The 22,737-nt window shown below is 40.4% G+C and overlaps 1 protein-coding gene across 12 annotated transcripts in view; it reads left to right on the plus strand.

Annotated features, from left to right (window-relative positions):
• RBM33 (RNA binding motif protein 33) overlaps positions 1–22,737 on the plus strand; it is a 136,907-nt gene that overhangs the window by 80,483 nt on the left and 33,687 nt on the right. For all 12 annotated transcript variants that reach the window (XM_009444225.5, XM_054655404.2, XM_054655407.2 and 9 more), the window contains 5 exons: positions 12,462–12,594; positions 12,993–13,336; positions 14,644–14,958; positions 16,747–17,034; positions 19,900–20,541. In XM_009444225.5, the coding sequence (XP_009442500.3) occupies positions 12,462–12,594; positions 12,993–13,336; positions 14,644–14,958; positions 16,747–17,034; positions 19,900–20,541 (1,722 nt within the window). The remainder of the gene's footprint in view (positions 1–12,461; positions 12,595–12,992; positions 13,337–14,643; positions 14,959–16,746; positions 17,035–19,899; positions 20,542–22,737) is intronic.

A 22,737-nucleotide genomic window follows, 5' to 3' on the forward strand; every position in this document is an offset into this window, starting at 1 on the left:
AGCTGCTGATACTGCTGCTTTCCTTTTTTAGTTGGTTCTTTCCTTTTTTAGTTGTTTTTTTTTTTTTTGAATGAGGAAATACAGTGTTCATAGAGCATATATGGTTGAAAATCAGTAATGAATAAAAAAAAATTTGAGTGATCACTATATTCCACAGTGTGTTCAGCCTGTGGAGCAAAAGTAAAAAATTACTATTTTTTGTTTTAGAGATTGGCAAGCTGACTTTTGGAAAGATCAAATTGCTTAAGTTCAAATTGCTTAAGGACTGGAGGCCAATTCTCTTAGTTTTTATGCTGTGCTTTCTCCTTAAATATGAAATTGAACTTCCATAAACTGAGAAAAAAACATAGAATCTGGTAAGTTGAATTGTAACTACATAAAATTGTGACCCTCGTTAAGTACTAAAGTGAGGAAGTTTGCTATAGCAGGGCCAGTCATTAGGGGGAGTTGTTTCAGGAGGGGCATGGGAGGCGTGAGGGTGCAGAAATAAGGAGTTTTTCATTTCAGGAAATAATGTAAGTAGTCTTTAGGAGGTTCATCAAAACACCATTTTGTACCAAAGAAAAGTTTTGTAGTTTGTAGTGGGTGCTCTTGTTTCACTGCTTGAACCATTAACATTATCCTAATGTATTTAAATTCATGTGGTGTTTTTTTACCCCTGAATGAAACCTAGTACTTGGCACTAGGTATATCCTTCTTCAGAATGTTTAGAATGCATCTATAAATATCAAAGTACCCTCTAGGAAGGTGAATATAGGTATTTAAACAAGGCATAACCTGAAAGAAAAAAAAAATCTATGGAGAATACTGAAATAAGAGGATTAACATATTGTGATAGAGGGCTGTAATTTTAATTACATCAGGGGTCACTGGTGACCTTTATTCTTTGCATTCAACCCATTTAATCAGAATTAACTGAGAGGTGCTCTTAAGTGTCAATTGGTTTCTTATATCGTTCTTTGTATTTTAAGTGGGATTAATAAAGGAAAACATCTTGTAGAGATTGGTTGTAATTTATTGAAAGATTCATGAAGTTTCAATGACATTGTTAAGGTATTTAATTAGTCTTATTAAAATATACGGACTGACCCTTTTAGGGAAGCTGATAAGTCACATAATAGCTGTTAGTGCCTTTTTATTCTTGGCTTTATACGATTAACTTTGTGCTAAGCAATTTATGCAAAGTTTTTCATCTTTTTTTTTTTTGTAACCTGAGTTATCAGTTCTTCTTGAATAGGATTAATATAGATAAAAATCATGTAATTAACAAGAGATGCAGAAAAGTGAAAGTATAATTTGTATGAGAATTATTTGAGAGAATAATAATTTCTTACCTTGGATTTTTAAAGGGATATAAAGAAAAGCAAAACAGAGCACTTATTTGAGAGGATTAAAGTCGTCTTTTCTTTCAAAAGGTAGAATTACGTTAGTACTAAAAGTTCTGTTAAGTGAGGTATTCACAACTCATAACAGTTTTAAAATCTATATTTGGTAGAGGGAATTGGTAATGTAGTACCCTTATTCCCATGAAATGATAGAAGTTAATAAAGAAATGATCACATCAATAGAACCTCTTATGAATGTCAGATTTTGGAACCATGATTTATATGGCATTTCTTGGAGATAGATTTGTCTTAGCAAAAGCAATGCACTATGATGGATAAAGCACTTAATAAACCAAGAGTGTGAAAATGTGGGTTCTTGTCATCTTAGTTGTCATTCATTGGTGATGTAACCTTAGTTAATTCACTTTTAACTCTGTAAAACCTGAGTTTCTTTATCTCATAGAGGAAAAGTGACTTGTGTGCCAGTTTATTGGAGCAGTATTTCTATCAGCTACAATAGAATATCAGCTGTGACATTTGGCTGAGTCAGGCTGTGAACGAGGCTGCACTTGACAGAAAACTTAGTTAACAGTGACTGTTGTGTTTTTTGCATAAAAATGAAAAAGCTTCTTTTTAGTGTATATCAGCTCTGATAGGGACTCCTATATTTTTCCATCTACCCATCACCTAATGCATTTGTCTGTATTCCAGGCCGAAAGAAGAGGAGGGGCAAGGGCAGAAGGTGCAGGCCAGCTGAGGTATCCCCCAGGGAGCTCCCCCCACCCATCCCCCAGCTGACAACTGCTCCTGTTGGCCAGAGTCTAGCCAAATGTCACCCTCCTTATAAGTTGGAATATGTAGTTTTTAGCTGGGCAATGTTGTCCTGAATAAAATTAGGGCTCTGTTACTAAGGAATAAGTGAGAATTTGTGCTAGGTAAGCAGTTAGCAGTCTTTCCCATGTGGCTGACATGTTTGTCAGAATTTAAGTTGTGTAATTAGAGGGAAAGAGAAGAGTGCCACTTGTGTGCAAAACAAAACAGGAAAAGTGACACTGTGCGCTTCATGAGACCTGCTATTTGTCAAACTTCTGTTTCAAAAAAGCAATATTGTTAACAGTCAGTGAGCAGCTTTTGGGATCTTAAAGCTTAAAAGTTAAAAAAATTATTTAAATATTTAAACTCTCAAGTCCTATTAGAGCAGTGGCAGGTCACATATCTGCCCAGGTGAGCTCTCCCTTCTGTCCAATAGCATCTGACATTGCCAAAAAGGTAACCGCCCATCCCCGCTTTTTTTCTGAGACAGGGTTCACTTTGTAGCCCAGGCTGGAGTGCAGTGGTGTGATCGCAGCTCGCTGCAGGCCCGGCTTCCCGGGCTCAGGTGATCCTCTCACCGCAGCCTCAAGTAGCTGGGACTACAGGTGTGTCCCACCATGCCTGGCTAATTTTTTTTTGTCCTTTTTTTGTAGAGATAGGGTTTCATCGTGTTGCCTAGGCTGGTCTCGAACTCCTAGGCTCAAGCAGTCAGCCCACCTTGGGGTCCCAAAGTGCTAAGATTACAGGTGTGAGGCACTGTCCCCAGCTGAGGCAACCCTTTTCACTCTGGTGTATTTCACGGATCAGTCATTGAATGTTTTTTCTGAGTGGTGTCTTGCATTATCTGCCCTCTTTTCTTATCCTGCTACCACTTGGCTGATATGCGGGCATTTGTCATTTTGGAAAATGGGCCGTCATGACTTCTTCCTGATTGGACTGGATTTATCTACCATTGAGTTGCTCTCTTTCCCTGGGCCAGCCTCTCCACCTATAAAGGTCAGTGGGTAGTTCAGGTTCTTTGGGTCCTGTGCACTTGATGACATAATGTTACTTCCCTCCTCACTGCCCTTCACCCAGCTGCTTGAGGAGACAGCACCTTGCCTGTAGCATGTACATACTCCAGGCTACACTTGCAAATCCTTCTTTCCCCGTTCTTACTCTATTTAACTAACTTCCAAGGTCAGAAATTGCCTTGTTTACTCACCCTGAGTAAACGATTTCTTTCTAAATCTTAGATAGCTCTTTGGTCTTACCTCTTTAATGCAGCTCTTGTAGATTGATCAGGTGAGTACTGATCATTTCTTTTACTTATTAAAGCCTGCCATGAAATTTCCATGACTGTCTGACTTTTGACTTGATGTAGTACTTACTGGTTTTCTTGACTCTGAAACACACGTAGACTTGCACAATTACACTTACATATGTGATGATAAAACATATGATTAGGGACTGATTAGGGAATGTGAGAAAAATCCCTTCCCATTTGCTGTTCATACCAAGGAATTCACAGTGTGCTCTGCAGGTAGGCAGCCTGGGTTTGAATTCAAGTTCTGCCACTTTCTAACCGTATACTAAGTGAAGGTTATTTAAATGGTCAGAAGATTTCTGTGAGCATAATACCTACCTTGTAGGGTTGTGATAAGGATTAAATGAGACAGCATGTGTATTAGTCTGTTTTCATACTGCTATAAAGAATACCCAAGACTGGGTAATTTATAAAGAAAAAAGGTTTAATTGACTCACAGTTCCGCATGGCTGGAGAGGCCTCAGGAAACTTACAATCATGACAGGAGCAAAGGGGGAGCAAGCACCTTCTTCACGTGGTGGCAGGAGAGAGAGCAAAGTGGGGCAAATGCCACTTTTAAACCATCAGATCTTGTGAAAACTCACATACCATCATGAGAACAGCGTGGGGGAAACTGCCCCCATGATCCAGTCACCACCCACCAGGTCCCTCCCTCCACTCATGGGGATTACAGTTCGAGATGAGATTTGGGTGGGGATGCAGAGCCAAACCCTATCAGCATGGAAGTTCTGGCCTCCCACCAGTGATCCTCACTCTTCTCCCAGCTGCAGGGTGAAGAAGCCAGTCAGCATGGTCCTTCTCTAATGATATTACATAGTTAGAATACAAGTTAAAATAATTTCTCTTGGCCAGATGCAGTGACTCACACTTGTAAACCCAGTGCTTTGGGAGGCCAAGGTGGGAGGATCCCTTGAGGCCAGGAGTTTCAGACTAGCCTGGGTAACATAGTGAGACCCCATCTCTACAAAAAATTTAAAAATTAGCCAGATATGGTGGCTCATGCCTGTAGTCCCGGGTTCTCTGGAGGCTGAGGCAAGAGGATCACTTGAGCCCAGGAGTTTGAGGATGCAGTGAGCTGTGATCGCACCGCTATACTCCAGTCTGTGTGACAAAGCAAGACCCTGTCTCTTAAAAAAAAAAAAAAAAAAAAAAAAAAAAAAATTCTGTCATACATGTAAGAACTCAGTTCTGTTAATTTTTCTGTCTCTAAACCAGTGATCACCCCAAATCTTGGCTTCTGTTTGGTCCTTGTGCACTGTATGTGTTTCACATCTGCTCAGCTTAAGAGCCTCAGGCAGTTCACTGCCCGAGGTCTAGGTTAGTCCATCCTAACCTTTGTTACTTCCTTCCTGCATTCAGCCATTCAGCACCTCTCCCTGTGCTTTGTGGGCAGCTGGTTTTACAGCATGCCGCAGTACTTCCAGGTTGAGAATGTGAGGCTCGGGGAATACCTTGCTATTACAAACAGGCATTTCATTCATCCATTAAATATTTATGACCGCCTGTGTGCCAGGCACTGGGCCAAGCATGGAAACACATTGATGTATAAGACAGGCCTGGTCTCAGCTCTCACGGACCCGGCAGTTGAAGGGCAGAGAGAAGTGGAAGTGGATTGGAGACATTCAAGAGACAAAGTTTCTAGGACTTGCTGGTACTTTATGAGGGATTTCTGATTTGAGCTCAGAAATAAGAATGCAAGCAGGGAATCTATACTGATTTGGTTTTTACCATATATGGAAACATGGAAATATGTCAGAAGCTATATATCATATTTACAGTCTGGGCTGCTGTCTACAAAAAGGTGTAAAAATGATAACGACATGTATGGTGAACTTTTGTTATTTGCTAGGTACTGTCCTAAGGACTTTCCTGCCCCTGTGAGGTGGGTACTAATTGCTGTTTTGTAGATGAGCAAACCGAGGCCCAGACAGATTCAGTCATGAGCTCAAGGCTGTAGCTGGTAAGTGGCTGGGATGGAGACAGGGCTGGGAGAGCTGTCAGGTTAGATGATGGGTGCTGCTTCTCAGCCTGAGCACCTACAGGATCACTGTAAGTTAGAATAAAGTTCTGCTTAAACATTAGTGATGGATTTTAAAGGCTTTTATTTTCCACTGAGTGTGGAAAAACTATCATGAGAGAATTTTCGGGGCTTTGTTACGTACCAGTAACATTCAGATGCCAGTGACTGTGCATTTAGACAGCATGTAAATAGTCAGTTAAAGGAAAGAAAGTTTTGGGAAGAGATGAAAATCACAATATTAAAGTTCCAGGGAAATCTTCCAGGGAATCTGATAGTGCTTAGAGACCTAAGAGGTGATGTACCTAGTTCTCAGGTAGCTTGGAATTTTATGGAAAACTAAGTTTGTGGACTAAACTCTTTGAGTTTCTTCTTCTAATTCAGTAACTCTTTCCTTTTAGAAAAGGATGAAAGAGCTAAAGACAGAGTCCTTTTCCCTGATCACAACCTGTGGCAAAGTAAAAAATCGAACCTTGGTTGACTCCGCTCAGAGTGGAGTGGAGGCCAGTCTACTTTCCCAGTTACATTTTGCCTTATCTATAATGAGAAAAATCTTTTTGAGGACTTGAAATTAGCTGCCTGATGGAAGGTGGGGAAGAAGGTTTATAAAGAGCCCTGCTGCAGCAGCCGCATGGCCAGTGCTGTGGTGCCCACCTCATCCGAGGGGCGTGTACTGGAAGACCCCCAGTAGAGACCATGGTTTTTCCTGTACATATATACCTAGGATAAAGTTTAATTTACAAATTAGGCACAATAAGAGATGAACAGCAATAGCTAATCATACAATAAAACAGTTATTACTCTTGCATTTTGGGGCCATTATTAAGTAAAATATGAGTTACTTGAATGCAAGCTCTGCAGTACTGTGACAGTCAATCTAATAACCAAGACGTTGACCAAGTGACTAATGGGCTAGCAGGCAGGGAGTGTCTTCAGCATGGATCCTCTGGGCAAAGGTATGATTTCATTCCCCGGGCTGGATGGAGCAGGATGCCAAGAGATTTCATCATGCTACTCAGAAAGGTGTACGGTGTAAAACTTATGAATTGTTTATTTCTGGAATTTTCCATTTAATATTTTCAGATTTCAATTGATGGTGGGTAACTCAACCCCAGAAAGTGAAACTGTGGGTAAGTGAGGACCTCTGTACTATTGAGGATGAGATTCATGGCAGTAAGATACAATCATGGAACTTAGAAGAACTACAGAATTTTCTAAGAAATGGAGTTTTTCATTTCTTAGAGCCCAGTAAGAAAAGGAGTAATAAATATTAGGGCTTCACCTATTAAATAATGAAGATGGAAAGATCAGGACCTCTTTTAGCTTGTTCTAATTATAGGCAAAATTTAAAGAGAACTGGCACTTCCCCGGCATGAGAACTGAGTGACAAAAGGCCAGCTACAGAAGCAGCCCTTCTTTCTGCACCTGGGGAGGAGCCTGCCTACTGCTGGTTGGTCCTGTGGGAACAGTGTACCCTGCAACTGCACACTTGAAACTGGCACACTGGAAAGGGGTGAAGGGGAAACTGAGCCGAGATAGGAGAGAGTGGCAGTGTGTAATTACCTGTCATTCTGAATAACTGATACATTAAGCTTTGCTTTACTCTTTGTTAAAATTGGCAAAATAATTGTAAATTGATAAAAAAGTTTTCACACCCAGTGATGCTGATTTCCGGCTGTTAATACAATAAAAAAGTTTAAGGGTTAAGTGGAAATAGCCTCAGAGGACTCTCCCCCTTTCTCTGAAAGTACATTTTACTCTTCCTTTTCTCTCTGGCACCTCCCAATATCTGCTTTTTTAAGCCAGCTCATTAGCATAGTAGTGACTGATAGAGCTGATGAGTTGCGAGCCCTGAAGTGTGCTGACTATGGTTGGGGCTGACGGCTTGTCAGCCCATCCGTAGCCGACTTTCACCTTCTGTCCTACTTCAGCATACTGTTCCTATATTTAAATGAAAAATCCGACCAAATGTATAATAGTGAGAATTTATATATATTTTTAACAAATAGACTGTTGGTAAAAATTAGCAGCAAGTCCATTACTCATGGTAGAAAGTGATGTTTAGATGCAGGTGGAAGCAGAGAAGGGTGGGAAGGAAGTGCGGCAAGGATGCCGAGGGCCTTGCAGGCAGAGGGGACAGCTGTGTGGTGGAATCACTAGAAGGTGCTCAGAGGTGTGAAGTTATCCTGGGCAGTGAGAGAAGGAGCTGCCCAGGGATGGGTGAAAAACTGCTGATTGACACTGCTGATTGATGAGCCAGTTCAAATAAAACAAAAGCTTTTAGTGATTCCAGTTCATGGGATTCTTCGCGTTCCAGCCTTCAGGAGCCTGGCCACAGGGGTAGAGGAGTCAGAGGCTTGGGTATGTCTGGGCCCTGTGTCAGGCGTCTCCTGATACAGGGAGGTGGCCAGAGAGTGAAGCAGGGTCAGGAGGAGGTAAAGGTTCTGTACCAAGGGTTACAAGAGAAGCCGTTTTCTGTAGTGATTTTGCATTTTGGCTGAGACAGAAATGTAAGAGTGAAAAATTTTCAAGGAAATACCGGAGATGGAAAGTGTGTATGTAATGTGACAAGTGTCCAGGTTCCACATTCTGACTTGGGGGTACACTACCATTTTTATGTCTAAGTCAGGGAAAAGTTGTAACCCAAATTTAGTAATTTTGATGAGATTTCTTATTATATGGGTTGAAACTCCCCCCACTGCGTTTTTATTATGTCGTGAATAAAATGAACCCTTGCAGAAGCTTTAACTTGGTTTTCTTGAATATTGAAATCCCTGATGTGATTGAGTGAACTTACAGAAAAATAAAAATACTAAAATAGGGTTATGACCTTGGACCAGTGATTTAATGTCATAAGTTTTTTAATGTCATAAGTTTTAGTATTTTAAAAATACTAAAATAGGGTTGTGACCTTGGACCAGTGATTTAATGTCATAAGTTTTAGCTTCCTCACTGTGTGTTGATGAGTTCATGGGGCCCTGGTATCGACAGTGGTGACAGTGTCATACCCAGGAATTCTTGGACTCTGCCAGTGGACCAGGGGCCTGAGTTCCCTTTGGTCCTCATTTTAAGGTGGCTGCTTAGAAAGCATTGGTTCTTGACTGGCCCTTAAGTTCTGCAAGAATCCCTGCAGTTGTCAGTCACTGTACGGTAGGGAGTGTGAAGGAGCGCTTGCTCAGCTATAAAAGTCTGTGAGTCCTGGCAAGTAGAAAGAATGGCCGTTCACATTGCTAGTACCTTCCTGTTTTGTCACCTAGACCATGAGCCTTGATTTAGAACCCACTTCCCCAACTCTAACCCGTGCTGAGACTTTGTTCTTAAGTCTTCTCATCTGGTTCCCACTAGGCATCAAGACCTACCAGAAAAGTGAGAAAATGAACATTTAATTCTGTCAGTCTCTTTGTGAGCACCTCCCAGGTTCCAGACTTGGCAGACAGGCCCACACCTCATGCCAGCTGTTCCTCGGGGCTCCTTCTCCGTGACCCAGTCCTGCTGTCACCTCACGCCCAGTGCGTGCCTGGCTGCACTAGTGCCAGCCAGATTTACCAGTTTGTCTTTCAACTGGTCTGTAATTTCAAGAACATCGACAGACCCACTCTTTGTGAGTTGGCTTGGACCTTGAGGATGCGCTAGTCCAGTTCACTTTTGAGATCATCCCCGGCAGGCGGTGTTCCTCCTCCTGAGTGCGTGCTTCTGTGGGTTGAGGATGTGTTCATTGCTGGGAGAGTGTTAGAAACCTCCTCCCTCTGTTGAATTGAAATCAGCCCCATCTAAACTCTTACCTAGGTGGTTGGGCAAACCATCATCAAACCTGCTTGTGGTTGATCTTGACTCAGTTACATGAAGAGAGCTATCATAACCACACTTAACGTTGGAAATGGTTTTTCATAGTTTCCAGAGGTGTTATTAATTTTGTATTTGTAAGCTAAAATGTCATACCCATTTTTCATTTGAAGAGTTTGCATTTGAGTGATTTTTACTTTTCACAACTATTATCTTGTTTCAGGCTGTGATATTGTCTCTTTTTGGTGTCTCAGTGACATCATTTTGATCCATATGTTTTTCATTTCTCAATGCAAATTCTTCTAATGAATCTTACTGGTTCCTTTTGTATTTATCTGTTTGAAACCCCTCCCGTGTGCCTCCTCCCCCAAAATAAGTGTAGTCAAGTGTGCATTGAAACAGCTTAAGGAAACAGGCTGATTAATTGGAAAAGGATTTTTATTCAGAACCACCATTGCCAATTTGCGTGGGTTGGAAACAGTGTGATCAGTCAAACCTCTCTGCAAGCAGAGGCAGGCAGTTGTTTCTTTTATTCCGTGTCATTCCGAGAAGCATCATTTAAACATTTTTTTGAAATAATGCAGAACCTTGATTGCTAATTTATTGTCATTCAGAAAGTTTTGAAGATTATTTTAAAACGTTTTGAAATGCTTGCACAGCTACTCTGCAACTTACGATGGGGTTACATTAGGATGAGGCCGCTGTAAGTTGCAAACATCGTAAGTTGGACCATTGTAAGTCAGGAACTGTCTGTATATGTCAGAATCATATTGATATACAAAACTAAAGATGGAATGCTAATGCTATACTTTATAAATAGAACATTTAAGTTACCTGGAGGAATACAATATTATTTTGGAGGAGATATATTCATGCTCACACCATGTGTTTCATTGACTTCAAACAAGAGATGAAAATATTTTTAAAACGAGGAAAAAGCTTTGGCAGTGGGAGAAAGCAGGCAAGCTCATTGAAACTCCTCATGCAGATGTAGTAAGTAACAGTATGTAACGGCGTGTGCTATTAGAAGTAATTTTTCTAGCATATTATTAGCAAAGTAAAGATATTAAATATTCAAGAATATTGGCCAGGTGTTGTGGCTCATGCCTGTAATCCAAGTACTTTAGGAGGCTGAGGTGGAAGAATCATTTGAGCCCAGGCGTTCAAGACCAACCTGGGCAACATAGCAAGACCCTGCCTCTACAAAAAAACTAGCTGGATGTGGTGTCATGCTCTGTAAGTCCTAGCTACTCAGGAGGCTGAGGTGGAAGGATCCCTTGAGCCAAGGAGTTTGAGGCTACAATGAGCTGATTGCGCCACTGCACTCCAGCCTGGGTAACAGAGCAAGACCCTGTCTCTCTCTCTCTCTCTCTCTCTCTCTCTCTCTCTCTCTCTCTCTCTCTCTCTCTCTCAGAAAAAGAGATCCATATCAAAGCATTATATCAGTGAATTTTCAAATTATCATTATGATAAAGTATACACATTTATTAGGGGTAAAAGACCATGTATATGATATGTATTCTCACTTACAAATATATTCCTCAGTTACTGACATTTATTGGGTTCATTGTGTCTTAATTGATGTCTTTATCTAGAGAAGTGACACTCCCTAATGTCAGGCAATAGTATGCTGTGGATTTCCTTGTTTCACCTAAAGTCAAAAGCTACGAGATTTTCAGCTTTGGACTTTCTGTTGTACATGTTTCAATAAGTGCCTAAAGTTTATGTTTTTATAAAGATACAATATTTGTGTGTTAAACATTTCTTTATTATTTTGTAGCCAACAATCTTAAGGGTTTGTGGTGTTTATACTAGTGTTCATTTTGTCTATTCTGTCAATGCCATGGGTAGAACAGACTTTTGTAGGGAGAAGGAAGGGAAATGCACTGCGGAAGAGCATTTTCAGTGTTAGAAAATGTTGTTGCGTTTAGAGGGAACAGTGAGTTAGTGATAAAATGATAGGCCAAGGCATTGGGGTTGCAAGTGTGTGAGAAAGAAGAGTGGTACTTAAAAGTTGTGAAATATTGACTCAGTTTCAAAGAACAAGGTGCTATTCAATGAAAATTATTTTGATGATAGTTAATAGTTAATTACTTCTTTTTGGAGCAGTGAAAAAGTGGTGAACATTTCTTTACCTTTATGCTGCTGCTTAGGTCAATACGGTGGTTTAAAAAAATCTCCATGAATACCTGAAAGACCAACTGAAAAAGGAAGTAATTTTAATTTGTCTCTAAAGAGTTCTAGTAACATGTAGTTTTTGAAAAATGTTAATCTGTAAGAATTTGCTTAAAATTTTTTTATCCAAAGGACTCTGTGTACTATTTTTTCTGTAGTAATTTGGTTTCTTAAAACATTTCACATTTTTCTGTTAAGTCAGGAATTGCTGATTGAATTTCTTTTTCTTTTAAAGTGAAGCAGCTTCATAGCTGCAGCTTACAGTCCTGTTAAATAGCAAAGATGAGCATCTTTAAAAAGATAAATGTCATGACATTTAGTGTTTTGGATTAATGGGAAATAGGCCAATAATTGCATGGATTTCAATAAGCTTAAAAATAATATTCTTGCGTTATAATGACATTAAAACATTGACTTAATTTCTAGTTGCTGCGTTTTGATTTTTGATCATTTAATATGGCAGAATCACCTGTTGTGTAACAGTTTTTATGTTAATATGTGTGGTCATGTCCTGTGTAAGGATGTTTTGGTTAATGGTGGACTGCATAGACAGCAGTGTTTCCATGAGATTATAATAGTGTATTTTATTGTAACCTTTTCTAGGGTTGGATATGTTTACATCCACAGATACTTAGCATTGTGTGACAGTTGCCTACAGTATTCAGTACAGTAACATGCTGCGCTGGTATGTAGCCTTGGAGCTACTAGTGTGTACTATACAGGCTAGGTGTGTAGAAAGCACTACCATCTAGGTGCGTGTGTGTGTGTGTGTGTGTGATTACAATACACTCTGTGGTGTTCGCATGATGGAATCACCTAAGGATGCGTGTCAGAATGTATCCTGTCATTAAGGATGCATGACTCTGTGTGTGTGTGTGTGTGTGTGTGTGTGTGTGTGTAGAAAGAGAAAGACAGTGACTGTTAGGAGACACGTTACTTGACATTTTTGAGGAAAACTTGGAACCAGGTCTATATTTCTAAAAATTACATACCATTTTTCTGTCCTTCACCCTGTTTCTCTGTTGTTGTTGTTGTTCTTTAGGGCCCTCCAGAATTTCCACAGCATACACCTGGACCTGTTCCCAACAGTTTCAGCCAGCCCCCACGACTCCCTCTCCAGGACCAGTGGAGAGCCCCACCCCCGCCTCAGGATCGAGACCCTTTCTTCTTAGGAGGTACAGAAAGAGTGAGTGGTGTGGAGTAACAACAGAAGCTGCATTGGGTGATGTGCCCAAACACATTTATTTTGTAAACTGAATTGAACTCCCAGTTGGAGATGTTAGGAATGCCAGGTTTTTGTACCATAGCAGTTCTGCCTGTCATTTCAGGTGCTAAAATTGGACATTGTTGGTATCTGAAATCGGAACATCTCATATAAAAGGGAATTTATGTATAGAAAATGACAAATGAAGCAATCTAGAAATAAGAGGCAAAATCTGGAATTGTTTCCAAACATTCATAACCTGTCAACACTTGTGACTTCTGTCCACAGTAGGATAGTGCTTCAGACTGCTTTTCTGAGAAGCACATGGTCTTTTTAACCTGAAGTGAATGATGTCGTGTTACCTTTCAGTTTCAGGTGAACCAAGATTCCCGAGCCATCTTTTTCTGGAACAGCGAAGTCCCCCTCCACCACCACCGCCTCCTACCCTTCTTAACAGTAGCCATCCTGTTCCTACTCAGAGTCCTCTACCATTCACTCAGCCAGGACCAGCATTTAATCAGCAAGGACAGCAGCCAGTGTTCCCAAGAGAGCGGCCCGTACGACCAGCCCTGCAGCCTCCAGGTCCGGTGGGGATTCTGCACTTTAGCCAGCCTGGGTCGGCAACCACACGGCCCTTCATTCCTCCTAGACAGCCGTTCCTGCCAGGCCCAGGACAGCCGTTTCTGCCCACACACGCACAGCCCAACCTGCAGGTAATGCATCCTGAGCGAACCTCCAGGGAAAAAATGTGTAGCTTCAAGGCTTTGTGTTCCATAAAGTTTCAGATTTTTATTTGCGCCTACTAATTTGTGGTTATTTAAAGAATAGAGTATTAGTCTCAAATGTACTGTTTGTTAAAGACAACTTTTTTCAACAATGTTACTTATCTCAATACAAGAAAAAAATGGGAAAATGTCATTTTTTGGGAATTGAAAAATGCTACTTATTATAATTGTTTAAAGGGTATACTACTAATAAAATTAGGACATGTTTTGATAATACATTTGCTCATCTGTATAAAATTTCATGAGAGGTTTACCAGTGGAAATACTTTGTCAAATTATATTCCTGCAGTAGACAGTTTTGTAGAGAGTCTGCATGGAGGGAAGATGTTGCTGTTCACCGGTTATTTGAAGGCCTTGAGTGCCCTCTGCCGACCGGCTTCTGCTTCATGGGTTTTCACTGGTTATTTGAAGGCCTTGAGTGCCCTCTGCCCATCGGCTTCTGCTTCATGGGTTGACATGTGTCTGTAACATCTTTGTTACCAAGTGTATATTTCTTCTTGTATTGTAGGGTTACTATTAAAATACATAGCGATGGTAAACTTGAATCAACTATTTAAAAATACGTGGAATACGTATCTAAGCCAAAAACGGAAAATGAATATTATCTAGGGTGTTAAAGGAAGATAAAATGTTTTTAAGAATTTTTCTTTTTATTAAAAAAATGCAATTAATACATCCCCATTGCAGAAATTTTCAAGTATATATAAGAAAGGAAATTAAATACTCTCGTTACCTAGAAACAATTCAGGAGCTTTTTTTTTTTGTCTTTTTTTAAATGCACATCTTCTCGCCACCTGCTTTTTCCCTCCAGTGTCACATATCATTTGATCTTTTCATGTCAGCGAGTTGGTTTTGATGCCATCGTTTGAGAGTGCTGTATGCGGTTCCCTTTCATGCTGTCTGTGTGGTTGCATGTGTGTATACTGGTTTCAGTACTTTAGTATCATAGTGCTACAGGGAACATACTTTAGAGTTATGAGTTTGTCTGCATACCTAGTTTTCCTCAGGACAATTCAATCCTAGAATTACTGGATTAAATATAAAATTTAAGGTAATAGCTTCTGGCTTATTACTGCATTTAAGATAGTATTACCTTCATCAGCAAGTCTAAAATGAAGTTTTGGTACCGCTGAAAGTTCCTTTCTTGTGTTGAGGTTTTTTAGGAAATGATTGAAGTGATTATGCCCGGTGTAACCATTTATGAACTGTTGTTTCTCTTTCTTTGGAAATGGAAGGGGCCGTTGCATCCTCCATTGCCCCCTCCGCATCAGCCTCAGCCTCAGCAGCCTCAGCAACAGCCCCCGCCACAGCACCAGCCTCCGCACCAGCCCCCGCACCAGCCCCCGCCCCAGCACCAGCCCCCACCCCAGCACCCACCACAGCACCCGCCGCAGCACCAGCACCAGCACCACCACCACCACCACCTGTCCGTCCCGCCCCCTCCTTTGATGCCGATGTCTCAGCCACAGTTCCGGCCTCACGTACAGACCGCTCAGCCTCAGGCCAGCAGCAGCCGGATGCAGTGCCCCCAGCGCCAGGGGCTCCGGCATGTAAGTGTCAAGGGGTGTCTTCCCTGTGTCTTCCTGGGAGGCCTTTTAACTTACAGGACTTGAGGGGCATAATATGTAGGTTAGAATATTTTCCAGTTCTGATTTCTGTTTATAAAATGTGTAGTACATAGTTCTGAAGTGAATCCATGTTTTAAAAAACACTCAGGTGATTTGTTTTCTTGACTACAAGAATTGATAAGATACTCCTTTTGTGTCTCAAAGACTGTTAATATTTACTTAAGCATCTTTCTTATATATAGATATTTCTATAGCAATAGACAGGAATTAATAGACACGTAACTTTAGAAAATACTTTTGGGTGGTAGTCACTTTCCCTTTACCAGTGGCTTATTTTTTGATGTATAGATTATCTCTGTCTTTTTGGTCTCTGAATAAATACATAAATGAATTAAGGAAAAATACGTTGACTGTTCTGTTGCCAGGTGGTACTCTAGTCCTGGAAATACAGCAGTGAACAGAAGAGACAAATTCTTTTCCTTCAAGGAGCTTATACTCAGTCGAGGGAGATTAGCATACATTTATTTGTGGGGTTGTGTTCTCAAGCACCATCAGCAAATGTGTGACTTGTCATGCATTAAAAGAAACTGGGAAAAAATGTATTGCTCTGAAAATAAAAGGCCACAGTTATTGCCCTTGTCCTCCATTAAATACATATAAGAAGCTTTTGTAATTTTGTTTTTAGGAAAGAGAGACACAGTGTGGCTAGTGGTCAGGGTTTTTGCCTCCATTAAATATATATAAGAGGCTTTTGTAATTTGGCTTTTAGGAAAGAGAGACACAATGTGGCTAGTGGTCAGTGGTCAGGGCTCTTGCCTCCATTAAATATATATGAGACTTTGTAATTTGGTTTTTAGAAAAAGAGACACAGTGTGGTCAGTGGTCAGGGTTCTCGCCTGTCAGTTTTCTTTTGGTATTGTCTCCTTTTCACCCTTGAGCTTCAGTCATGTCACTTAGCTGCTTGGAATCTCAGTTTTCCTGATATTTGCCTCTTTCTTTCTTAAAGTAAACATTGCAACTAAAGTGCTGTGAACAGCAAGAAAAGATTTCTAAATCTGAGAAGAGGGTGCTTTATAACCTGGGTTTCATTTGTTAGAATAATGGTAGGCTATTCTCATGACCCTCGTGCACTGGGATATTTGACTTGCGGGACCTCGGAGATCCCCCTGCTTCCCCCCTCCCCCCTTCCAGCTCTCTCGTGTTCTCTTTGCCTCCTCCAGGTGTTGGTTCTCTCTTAAGAATCCCCAGGATGAATATGACAAAGCATTTCCTCTCGAGTAAAACGTTCTGGCACCTTTCTTCTCCCGGGGGTCATGTTTCTTAGGACATTGACCTGATGCTTGATTCTTTCCTTGTTCCAGCTTAAATTTAAGTGACTAGGTAAAATAGTAGCATGTGAATCCCGTTGATCTCTGGTGGCAGATAGAGTGGTTTTTTGGCTGTATTAATTCTTTTAAAACTGTCAGTCCCTTTACTGAAGCACCTGCTAAAGATCAGCCTGGTGTAATTTCTATGAAGAGGAGCCTCTCTGTAGGCAAGTATGACAACTTTACCAATGGAAGTTGTTAACATTAGGATGAGGCATGCTGCCACATGGATCAGGTGACATTTATGTATGAGAAAAAAAGTATGAGAAAAAAGTATCTGCTCCCCAAAAGAAGTCATTTACTAATTAGAATGATTTATTGTTTTTATTTAATAATGTGCCTTTTAATGTTCCTTCTGCCAAGTTTCCACTTACAATTAGAATCTCTTTCTTTTTGTGAAAAGAATACAACTTCTCAGAATGTAAGCAAGCGGCCCATGCAGCAAATGCAGCCCACTGCGCCAAGGAACAGCAATTTGCGTGAATTACCCATAGCGCCGTCACACGTGATAGAAATGAGCAGCAGCCGCTGCTCTGCCACGCCCTCAGCACAAGTGAAACCTATCGTCAGCGCGTCAGCACCCTCGCGGGCCGTGGCGGGTTCCAGAAGCTCACAGGGAAAGACGGAAGTGAAAGTCAAGCCAGCTAGCCCTGTGGCTCAACCTAAAGAAGAGGCAAAAACAGAACCAGAGGTAGGACACTGCTCTTATTAACAAATGTTGGTCTCAAACAAGAAGCCTTAGAATCAACTTGGATGTCTTAGTTCACTCTCACTAAGTTATTCACAAAATCTTCCCACTTTTTTCACCTGGGTCTTTTTTTTTTTTTTTTAACCTAACAGCCATGTTTATTAAAAAAAAACTTGTATTCTCACTAGTTTACAAGATTAGATTTTATTTATATATTTGTACAGTTACTGTTCTGTTATACAGAATTGATATATACCGGGGCTTAACAAACTTTTTCTGTAAAGGGCCCAAATATTTTATAAATATTTTAGACTTTATAGTCCAGACTGTCGTAATTACCCTTCTCCGCCATTTTAGCACAAAGGCAATTTAAATATAGTTCTTCCATGAATAGATGTGACTGCGTTCCAGTAAAACTTTACTTTATAAAACCAGGTGGTGGACCAGACTCAGCCTGTGGGGTGTCATGTGCTGACACCTGGTGAATCCCGTAGGTTTCTGTGACTTTTCTTGATTTACACTATTAACTTCTAGAAGATAGGACCAATTTTCTTGTTGGTCTTTTAGGATTTCTGGGGGTTTGCTTTGTGTTGAATTATGATGATATATGTTGTTGCTGTTGTTCCTGATTTTTCAGTAGGCACAGAATGTAGTGAGTGTGAACAATCAATGCAGCTCAGTCTTTACCTGGCTTTAGTTGAGGCCGTCTTCTCCCACAAGCCTCAGTCTCCTCATCGGGTAAAGGAGGGTCGGCCAGGGCGGCCTGTGCAGAAGGCTGGCGCCTGGAGGGCGTGTCAGCCTTAGTGAAATGCATGTGGAGTGCTCTGAAGCAGTGCAGCGAGTTAACTTGTCCAATAGCAATGTCATGAAGGATGGCTTTAGAGAAGAATTTAGGCAAGTCATGCTTTCTTAGTTTCATAAAAACCAGTCAACACTGGTTTTACCTTTTAATCAGTTCATTTTTTTCAGTTAGATTTTCTTCTGATACATTATTGTAGCAGTTGTAATGTATTGTTTACCAAATTGGAAGTACAAAGTTGAAATATTAACATACAATGAACTCTTATTAGAACACGAGTGACTTTTGGTTTTAAAATCAATATGTGAAAAAATAATGTAGATTTACAAACTGGATCGGAATAGTTTAGAAAGAAGTCTTTGGTAAAAGTTTTATCATACTTCTAGTGTATATAGCCAGCTCCTAACTCAGTATGTGTAACTGATTTGGTTCAGAAAAATGAAGTCACACATTCATAATAACAGGGCTACCTAATAGGGGAAGTTGCCTTTCAGGCATCCTGCTGGCACATCTGGCGATCAGTTCCTTCCATGATAGTTGATTTAGGCGAACTTCTAAAGGATTCTTCCATGGAGTTATTTCAAAAAGATGCCTTGAGTGAAATGGAACCTGTAGGTCACCGTAGTATAAATGGAATGTCTTGATTTATTTTCTTTTAATTTTCTCTCTCTATATAAAGGGGACCAGGATTATATATATATTTTTACTTTTTAGAAGAAAGATCTTCTATTTGTTTTGCTTAGCTAAATGTGACTTATTTTCGTATGTTCACCCCTCTTGATGATGATATAATAAAGGGTGAATCTGCTTATTTGGAAGTCTTTTCAAGTATTTCAGTTGCTGTTCTGAACATGCTTTAACTCTTTCTTGACTGCATGGGAAGAAATTCCGATGACTAGTAATTATTCCTGTGTTTTGAGGCAGTGGCCCCTTGGGTCCTGTGAATATGTCCCCAGCCGTCTGCTTCCCCGATGCCCATGTCCCTTGTGTCCACTATCCCCCTGGACGTCATGTCTTGCTGTGTATGCCTACCCTTGTAAACAGCCTCTCACCCACCTTCATTTTTGCAGTTTGAAATCTGCCCTAGATGTGATATTAGAGAACAGAGGTGGTCGGAATTGCTTCCAGGTCGACAAGTAATCCCTGAGTGAGGGCTGGCACCGGGCACTCAAGCTCCAGGGCACCAGCCGACTCCTCAGCTGTGCTTTTGTCTTAAGTTCCTAATTCTTAAGGTTTATTTAGGGAAAGTAAGATGGTGAAATAGCTGAATTCTAGATAGATTAAATCCTGTTACATTATTTTACATGGGGTCTGTGGATATGGATGATTTTTAAAGAATATTATTACAATTCTTTAAAAATGCTTAACTTTTTATACATTTTCCCTATTGGATGCTTTTTATTGAAAGTTACTGGAGTTTTTCAAAGATTTTTTTGTATGGACTTGAAGAATGGTTTGGAACTTGGAATATTAAAGGCGTTCCTTATATACCATTAATATTCCAATACTGCAATTGGCAACATTTTGATTCTGAGGAGAGTGCATGAGTTCAAGGTCAGAGAGATTGACTTGTGCTGTTCATTATAACCAATTATTCTGTGACAAATGAGTTTGAGATCAGGCTGAAAATTCTGCACGAAAAATCAATAGTTCTAATCAGAGCCTTTCAGGTCATTTACACCCCACCTTTTGTTGGTTTGTCAGAGAAGAGCCAGATAAAACCTGTGTGACAGCAGGCCTCCCTACTGCTGCCATTCCTGTTTGAAACATATTTTGATATCTTAAATGAATAGTTTAATTGGTTTCAAACTTGTAAATGAGTGGAAATTTACATTATTTCATTTTTAATATTCTGATAAGATTTTCCAAATTAGCTTTAGCTGTGTGGTTTTTTTTCCCCCTCCCCAGAGGAAGGAGTTATACTTAAAGTCTTCAAACAGATTTTGAGTGACTTCTTTCAGATACTGAATTAAAGGACTTGTGGTAACTGTGTTCTTGTAATTTGTTGAAATAGACTATGGGCACCTTGCCTGTATAGCAAAGTAAACCGTGTATGTTTTCCATTTTAGTTTCCTGATGAAGATGAGGAAACAAGGTTATATCGCTTAAAGATAGAAGAACAGAAACGCCTAAGAGAAGAAATCCTGAAACAGAAGGAGTTACGGCGGCAGCAGCAGGCTGGTGCCAGGAAGAAGGAGCTGCTGGAGAGACTCGCGCAGCAACAGCAGCAGCTGTACGCTCCCCCACCCCCAGCAGAGCAGGAAGAGCAGGCACTGTCACCATCACCCACCAATGGTAACCCACTGTTGCCCTTTCCAGGTGCACAGGTCAGACAAAATGTGAAGAACAGACTTCTTGTTAAAAACCAGGATGTCAGTATTTCAAACGTTCAGCCCAAAACATCCAATTTTGTACCATCCAGTGCCAACATGCAGTATCAAGGACAACAGATGAAAGCGCTGAAACATTTGAGACAGACCAGAACAGTTCCTCAAAGTCAGACTCAGCCGCTGCATAAAGTGCTCCCGATCAAACCTGCAGATGTGGAGGAGCCAGCTGTCCCCCAGACTCCTCGAGTGGCGTCCATCCAGGGCCGGCCCCAGGACACAAAGCCTGGCGTGAAAAGGACTGTCACGCACAGGACAAACAGTGGTGGTGGAGACGGGCCCCACATCAGCTCCAAGGTCAGGGTGATTAAGCTGTCAGGTGGGGTAAGTTGACAAGTTTTATGAGAGCCTCTTTGAGTCTGTGTATCACATAGAATGTCCTCATTTGCAGAGAATGTTTTTGAAGAAAGAATTAAAAGTTACCTCTGTTATAGTCTTGTAACCAATCTCTACCTACTTGAAGTTGGTATAAGAATTGCCGCTTGACGACGGGCATACATTCTGAGAAATGTGTTGTTAGGCGATTTTGTCATTGTCTGAACGTGCTAGAATGTACTTCCATACACAGACAGTACAGCCTGCTGCACACCTAGGCTATATGGTACAGCCTGTTGCTCCCTGGCCACAAGCCTGTGCAGCATGTTACTGTGCTGAATACTATAGGCAGTTGTCACACAATGATGAGTAGTTGTGTGTCGAAATGTATCTTAGTGAAGGTACAGTAAAAATACAGTGTCATAACCTCATGGGACCACCTTTGCAGGTGTCGCCCATCTGAGCAGAATGTTATGTGGCACATGCTTCAGTTTTCTCTTTTGAGTCTTAATGAAAGGCCAGTGTGACAATCCCTAAATTAGATATCACTCAGTTTTAGCTTCTTATTGTAGATAATTTGTGATAAAATCATTACGTTTGTTTTGGGAATAAATTTTCCTTTACACAAATCATTTGTGGTGTATAGCTTTAGACTCAGTGAGCAGCTGTGGGACAGTGGGAGTGGTGGGCAGTGCAGATGTGTGTCTAATTTGAATCAGCTTTGTCCCAGACTACTGGACTACTGCTTGTTTTCTGTTTTCAGTTTGCCCCATTTAAAAAAAAAAAAAGCGTCATAGAATTGAGAATTGAAGTCCTGTATGCTCTTCCCACATGCTTTCAGAAGTGGAGCATGCCTCATTTCTTTCTCTTGCTTTTCATCATTGTCCATATCAGGTCATTTTCAGTCAGGCACAGGAAGTGCAGTTTTCCACTGTAGTTTGGATAGGTTCAGTACTCTAAAATAAAACCAGTCACTGCAGATAGATTTCCATTGCAGAAGATTCTTCCATAAAGAAGTGATCTGTAGAACACTTGCTTCTTTATCCCACCATATAGTCTTATTAGTTGTGGTAAGTAGCTCTCATCTGTTGTTTTCATGAAAATGAATTCTGTAACAAATACTATGGTCTCTGTAATTGCTCTGCCCTATAACAGTGCTATTCATTGTATGCAATTTATATTATAAACTGAGGAAGAAAGTAGGAAAGTTGTAAACATAGGCTTCTAGAGTAAACCAGCTAGCAACGATTGCTTTAAAAGACACAAAAAATATATACAGTAAAAAAAGAAAATAACTTATCTCTTTTAGTCCATTTCAGGATGGTAGGACATGTGATCATGTGAAGGAGAACGTTACTTCGTCTCCTTGCTTGTGCTTAAGAATAACTCATTTTGTTAGTTGGTTAATTAGCTGAGATTTAGTGCTTTTATTTCTAGGTTTGTAGAACAAAACTTTGACTTTTTCATGTGCTATAAGAAAATCTTTATAAAATACTGTGATTAGAAGTTCCATATGTAGACTATCCAGTAGGATGCATAATTTTATCTGAATCTGTTTTCTCACATCTATTCATTGTAATTAGAAATGTTGAGAAGAATGGTGTTACATAAAATTGTTTTCATATTATATGAATTTGTTACCTTTAGGTGAGAACTCAAGCACTCAGTTTCTTCAGTGTTTATGGCCCTTTTGCTTTTGACCTTGTTTTTAAGTGTACTGTGTTAATCAGTGTCTCATTCTTTTACTTGTGTTACAGACTTTTTTTAAGATGAGATGTTGGCCATTGTTGGGAATTAGGCCTTTTCCCATAGCAACCAGAACTGGTGCTGTTTGTTACAATGGCCGATGTACAGGGCTGCATGTACCCTGCACTGGCAGGCTGGGAAGTGAAGGGTCCAGTTTCTACCATCAAAGAGCAGCTTTTACACTCATAAACAGCTTTCCTTTAAAAGAATTTTATCTACATGAATTTTTACTCTTTTTCTCCAATGGAAAAAATTTATATCAGACCTAATTCCAAAATCATGCTAATTTTACAATAAATAGGAAAAACAAAGGAATTTTTCATGAAAATAGCTGTCAAACCAGTACTTTGGAACAGCTCTTTATCTTTTACTTCTTAAGTGTTAACTAGCCCACATGTTCGTATCTTAGGGTTTACTCAGTCCCCTCCAATAGCACATTGGCACTTTTGACCTAGCAGG

This window comes from Pan troglodytes, chromosome 6 (assembly GCF_028858775.2).
Source record: "Pan troglodytes isolate AG18354 chromosome 6, NHGRI_mPanTro3-v2.0_pri, whole genome shotgun sequence".
NCBI lineage: Eukaryota > Metazoa > Chordata > Mammalia > Primates > Hominidae > Pan > Pan troglodytes.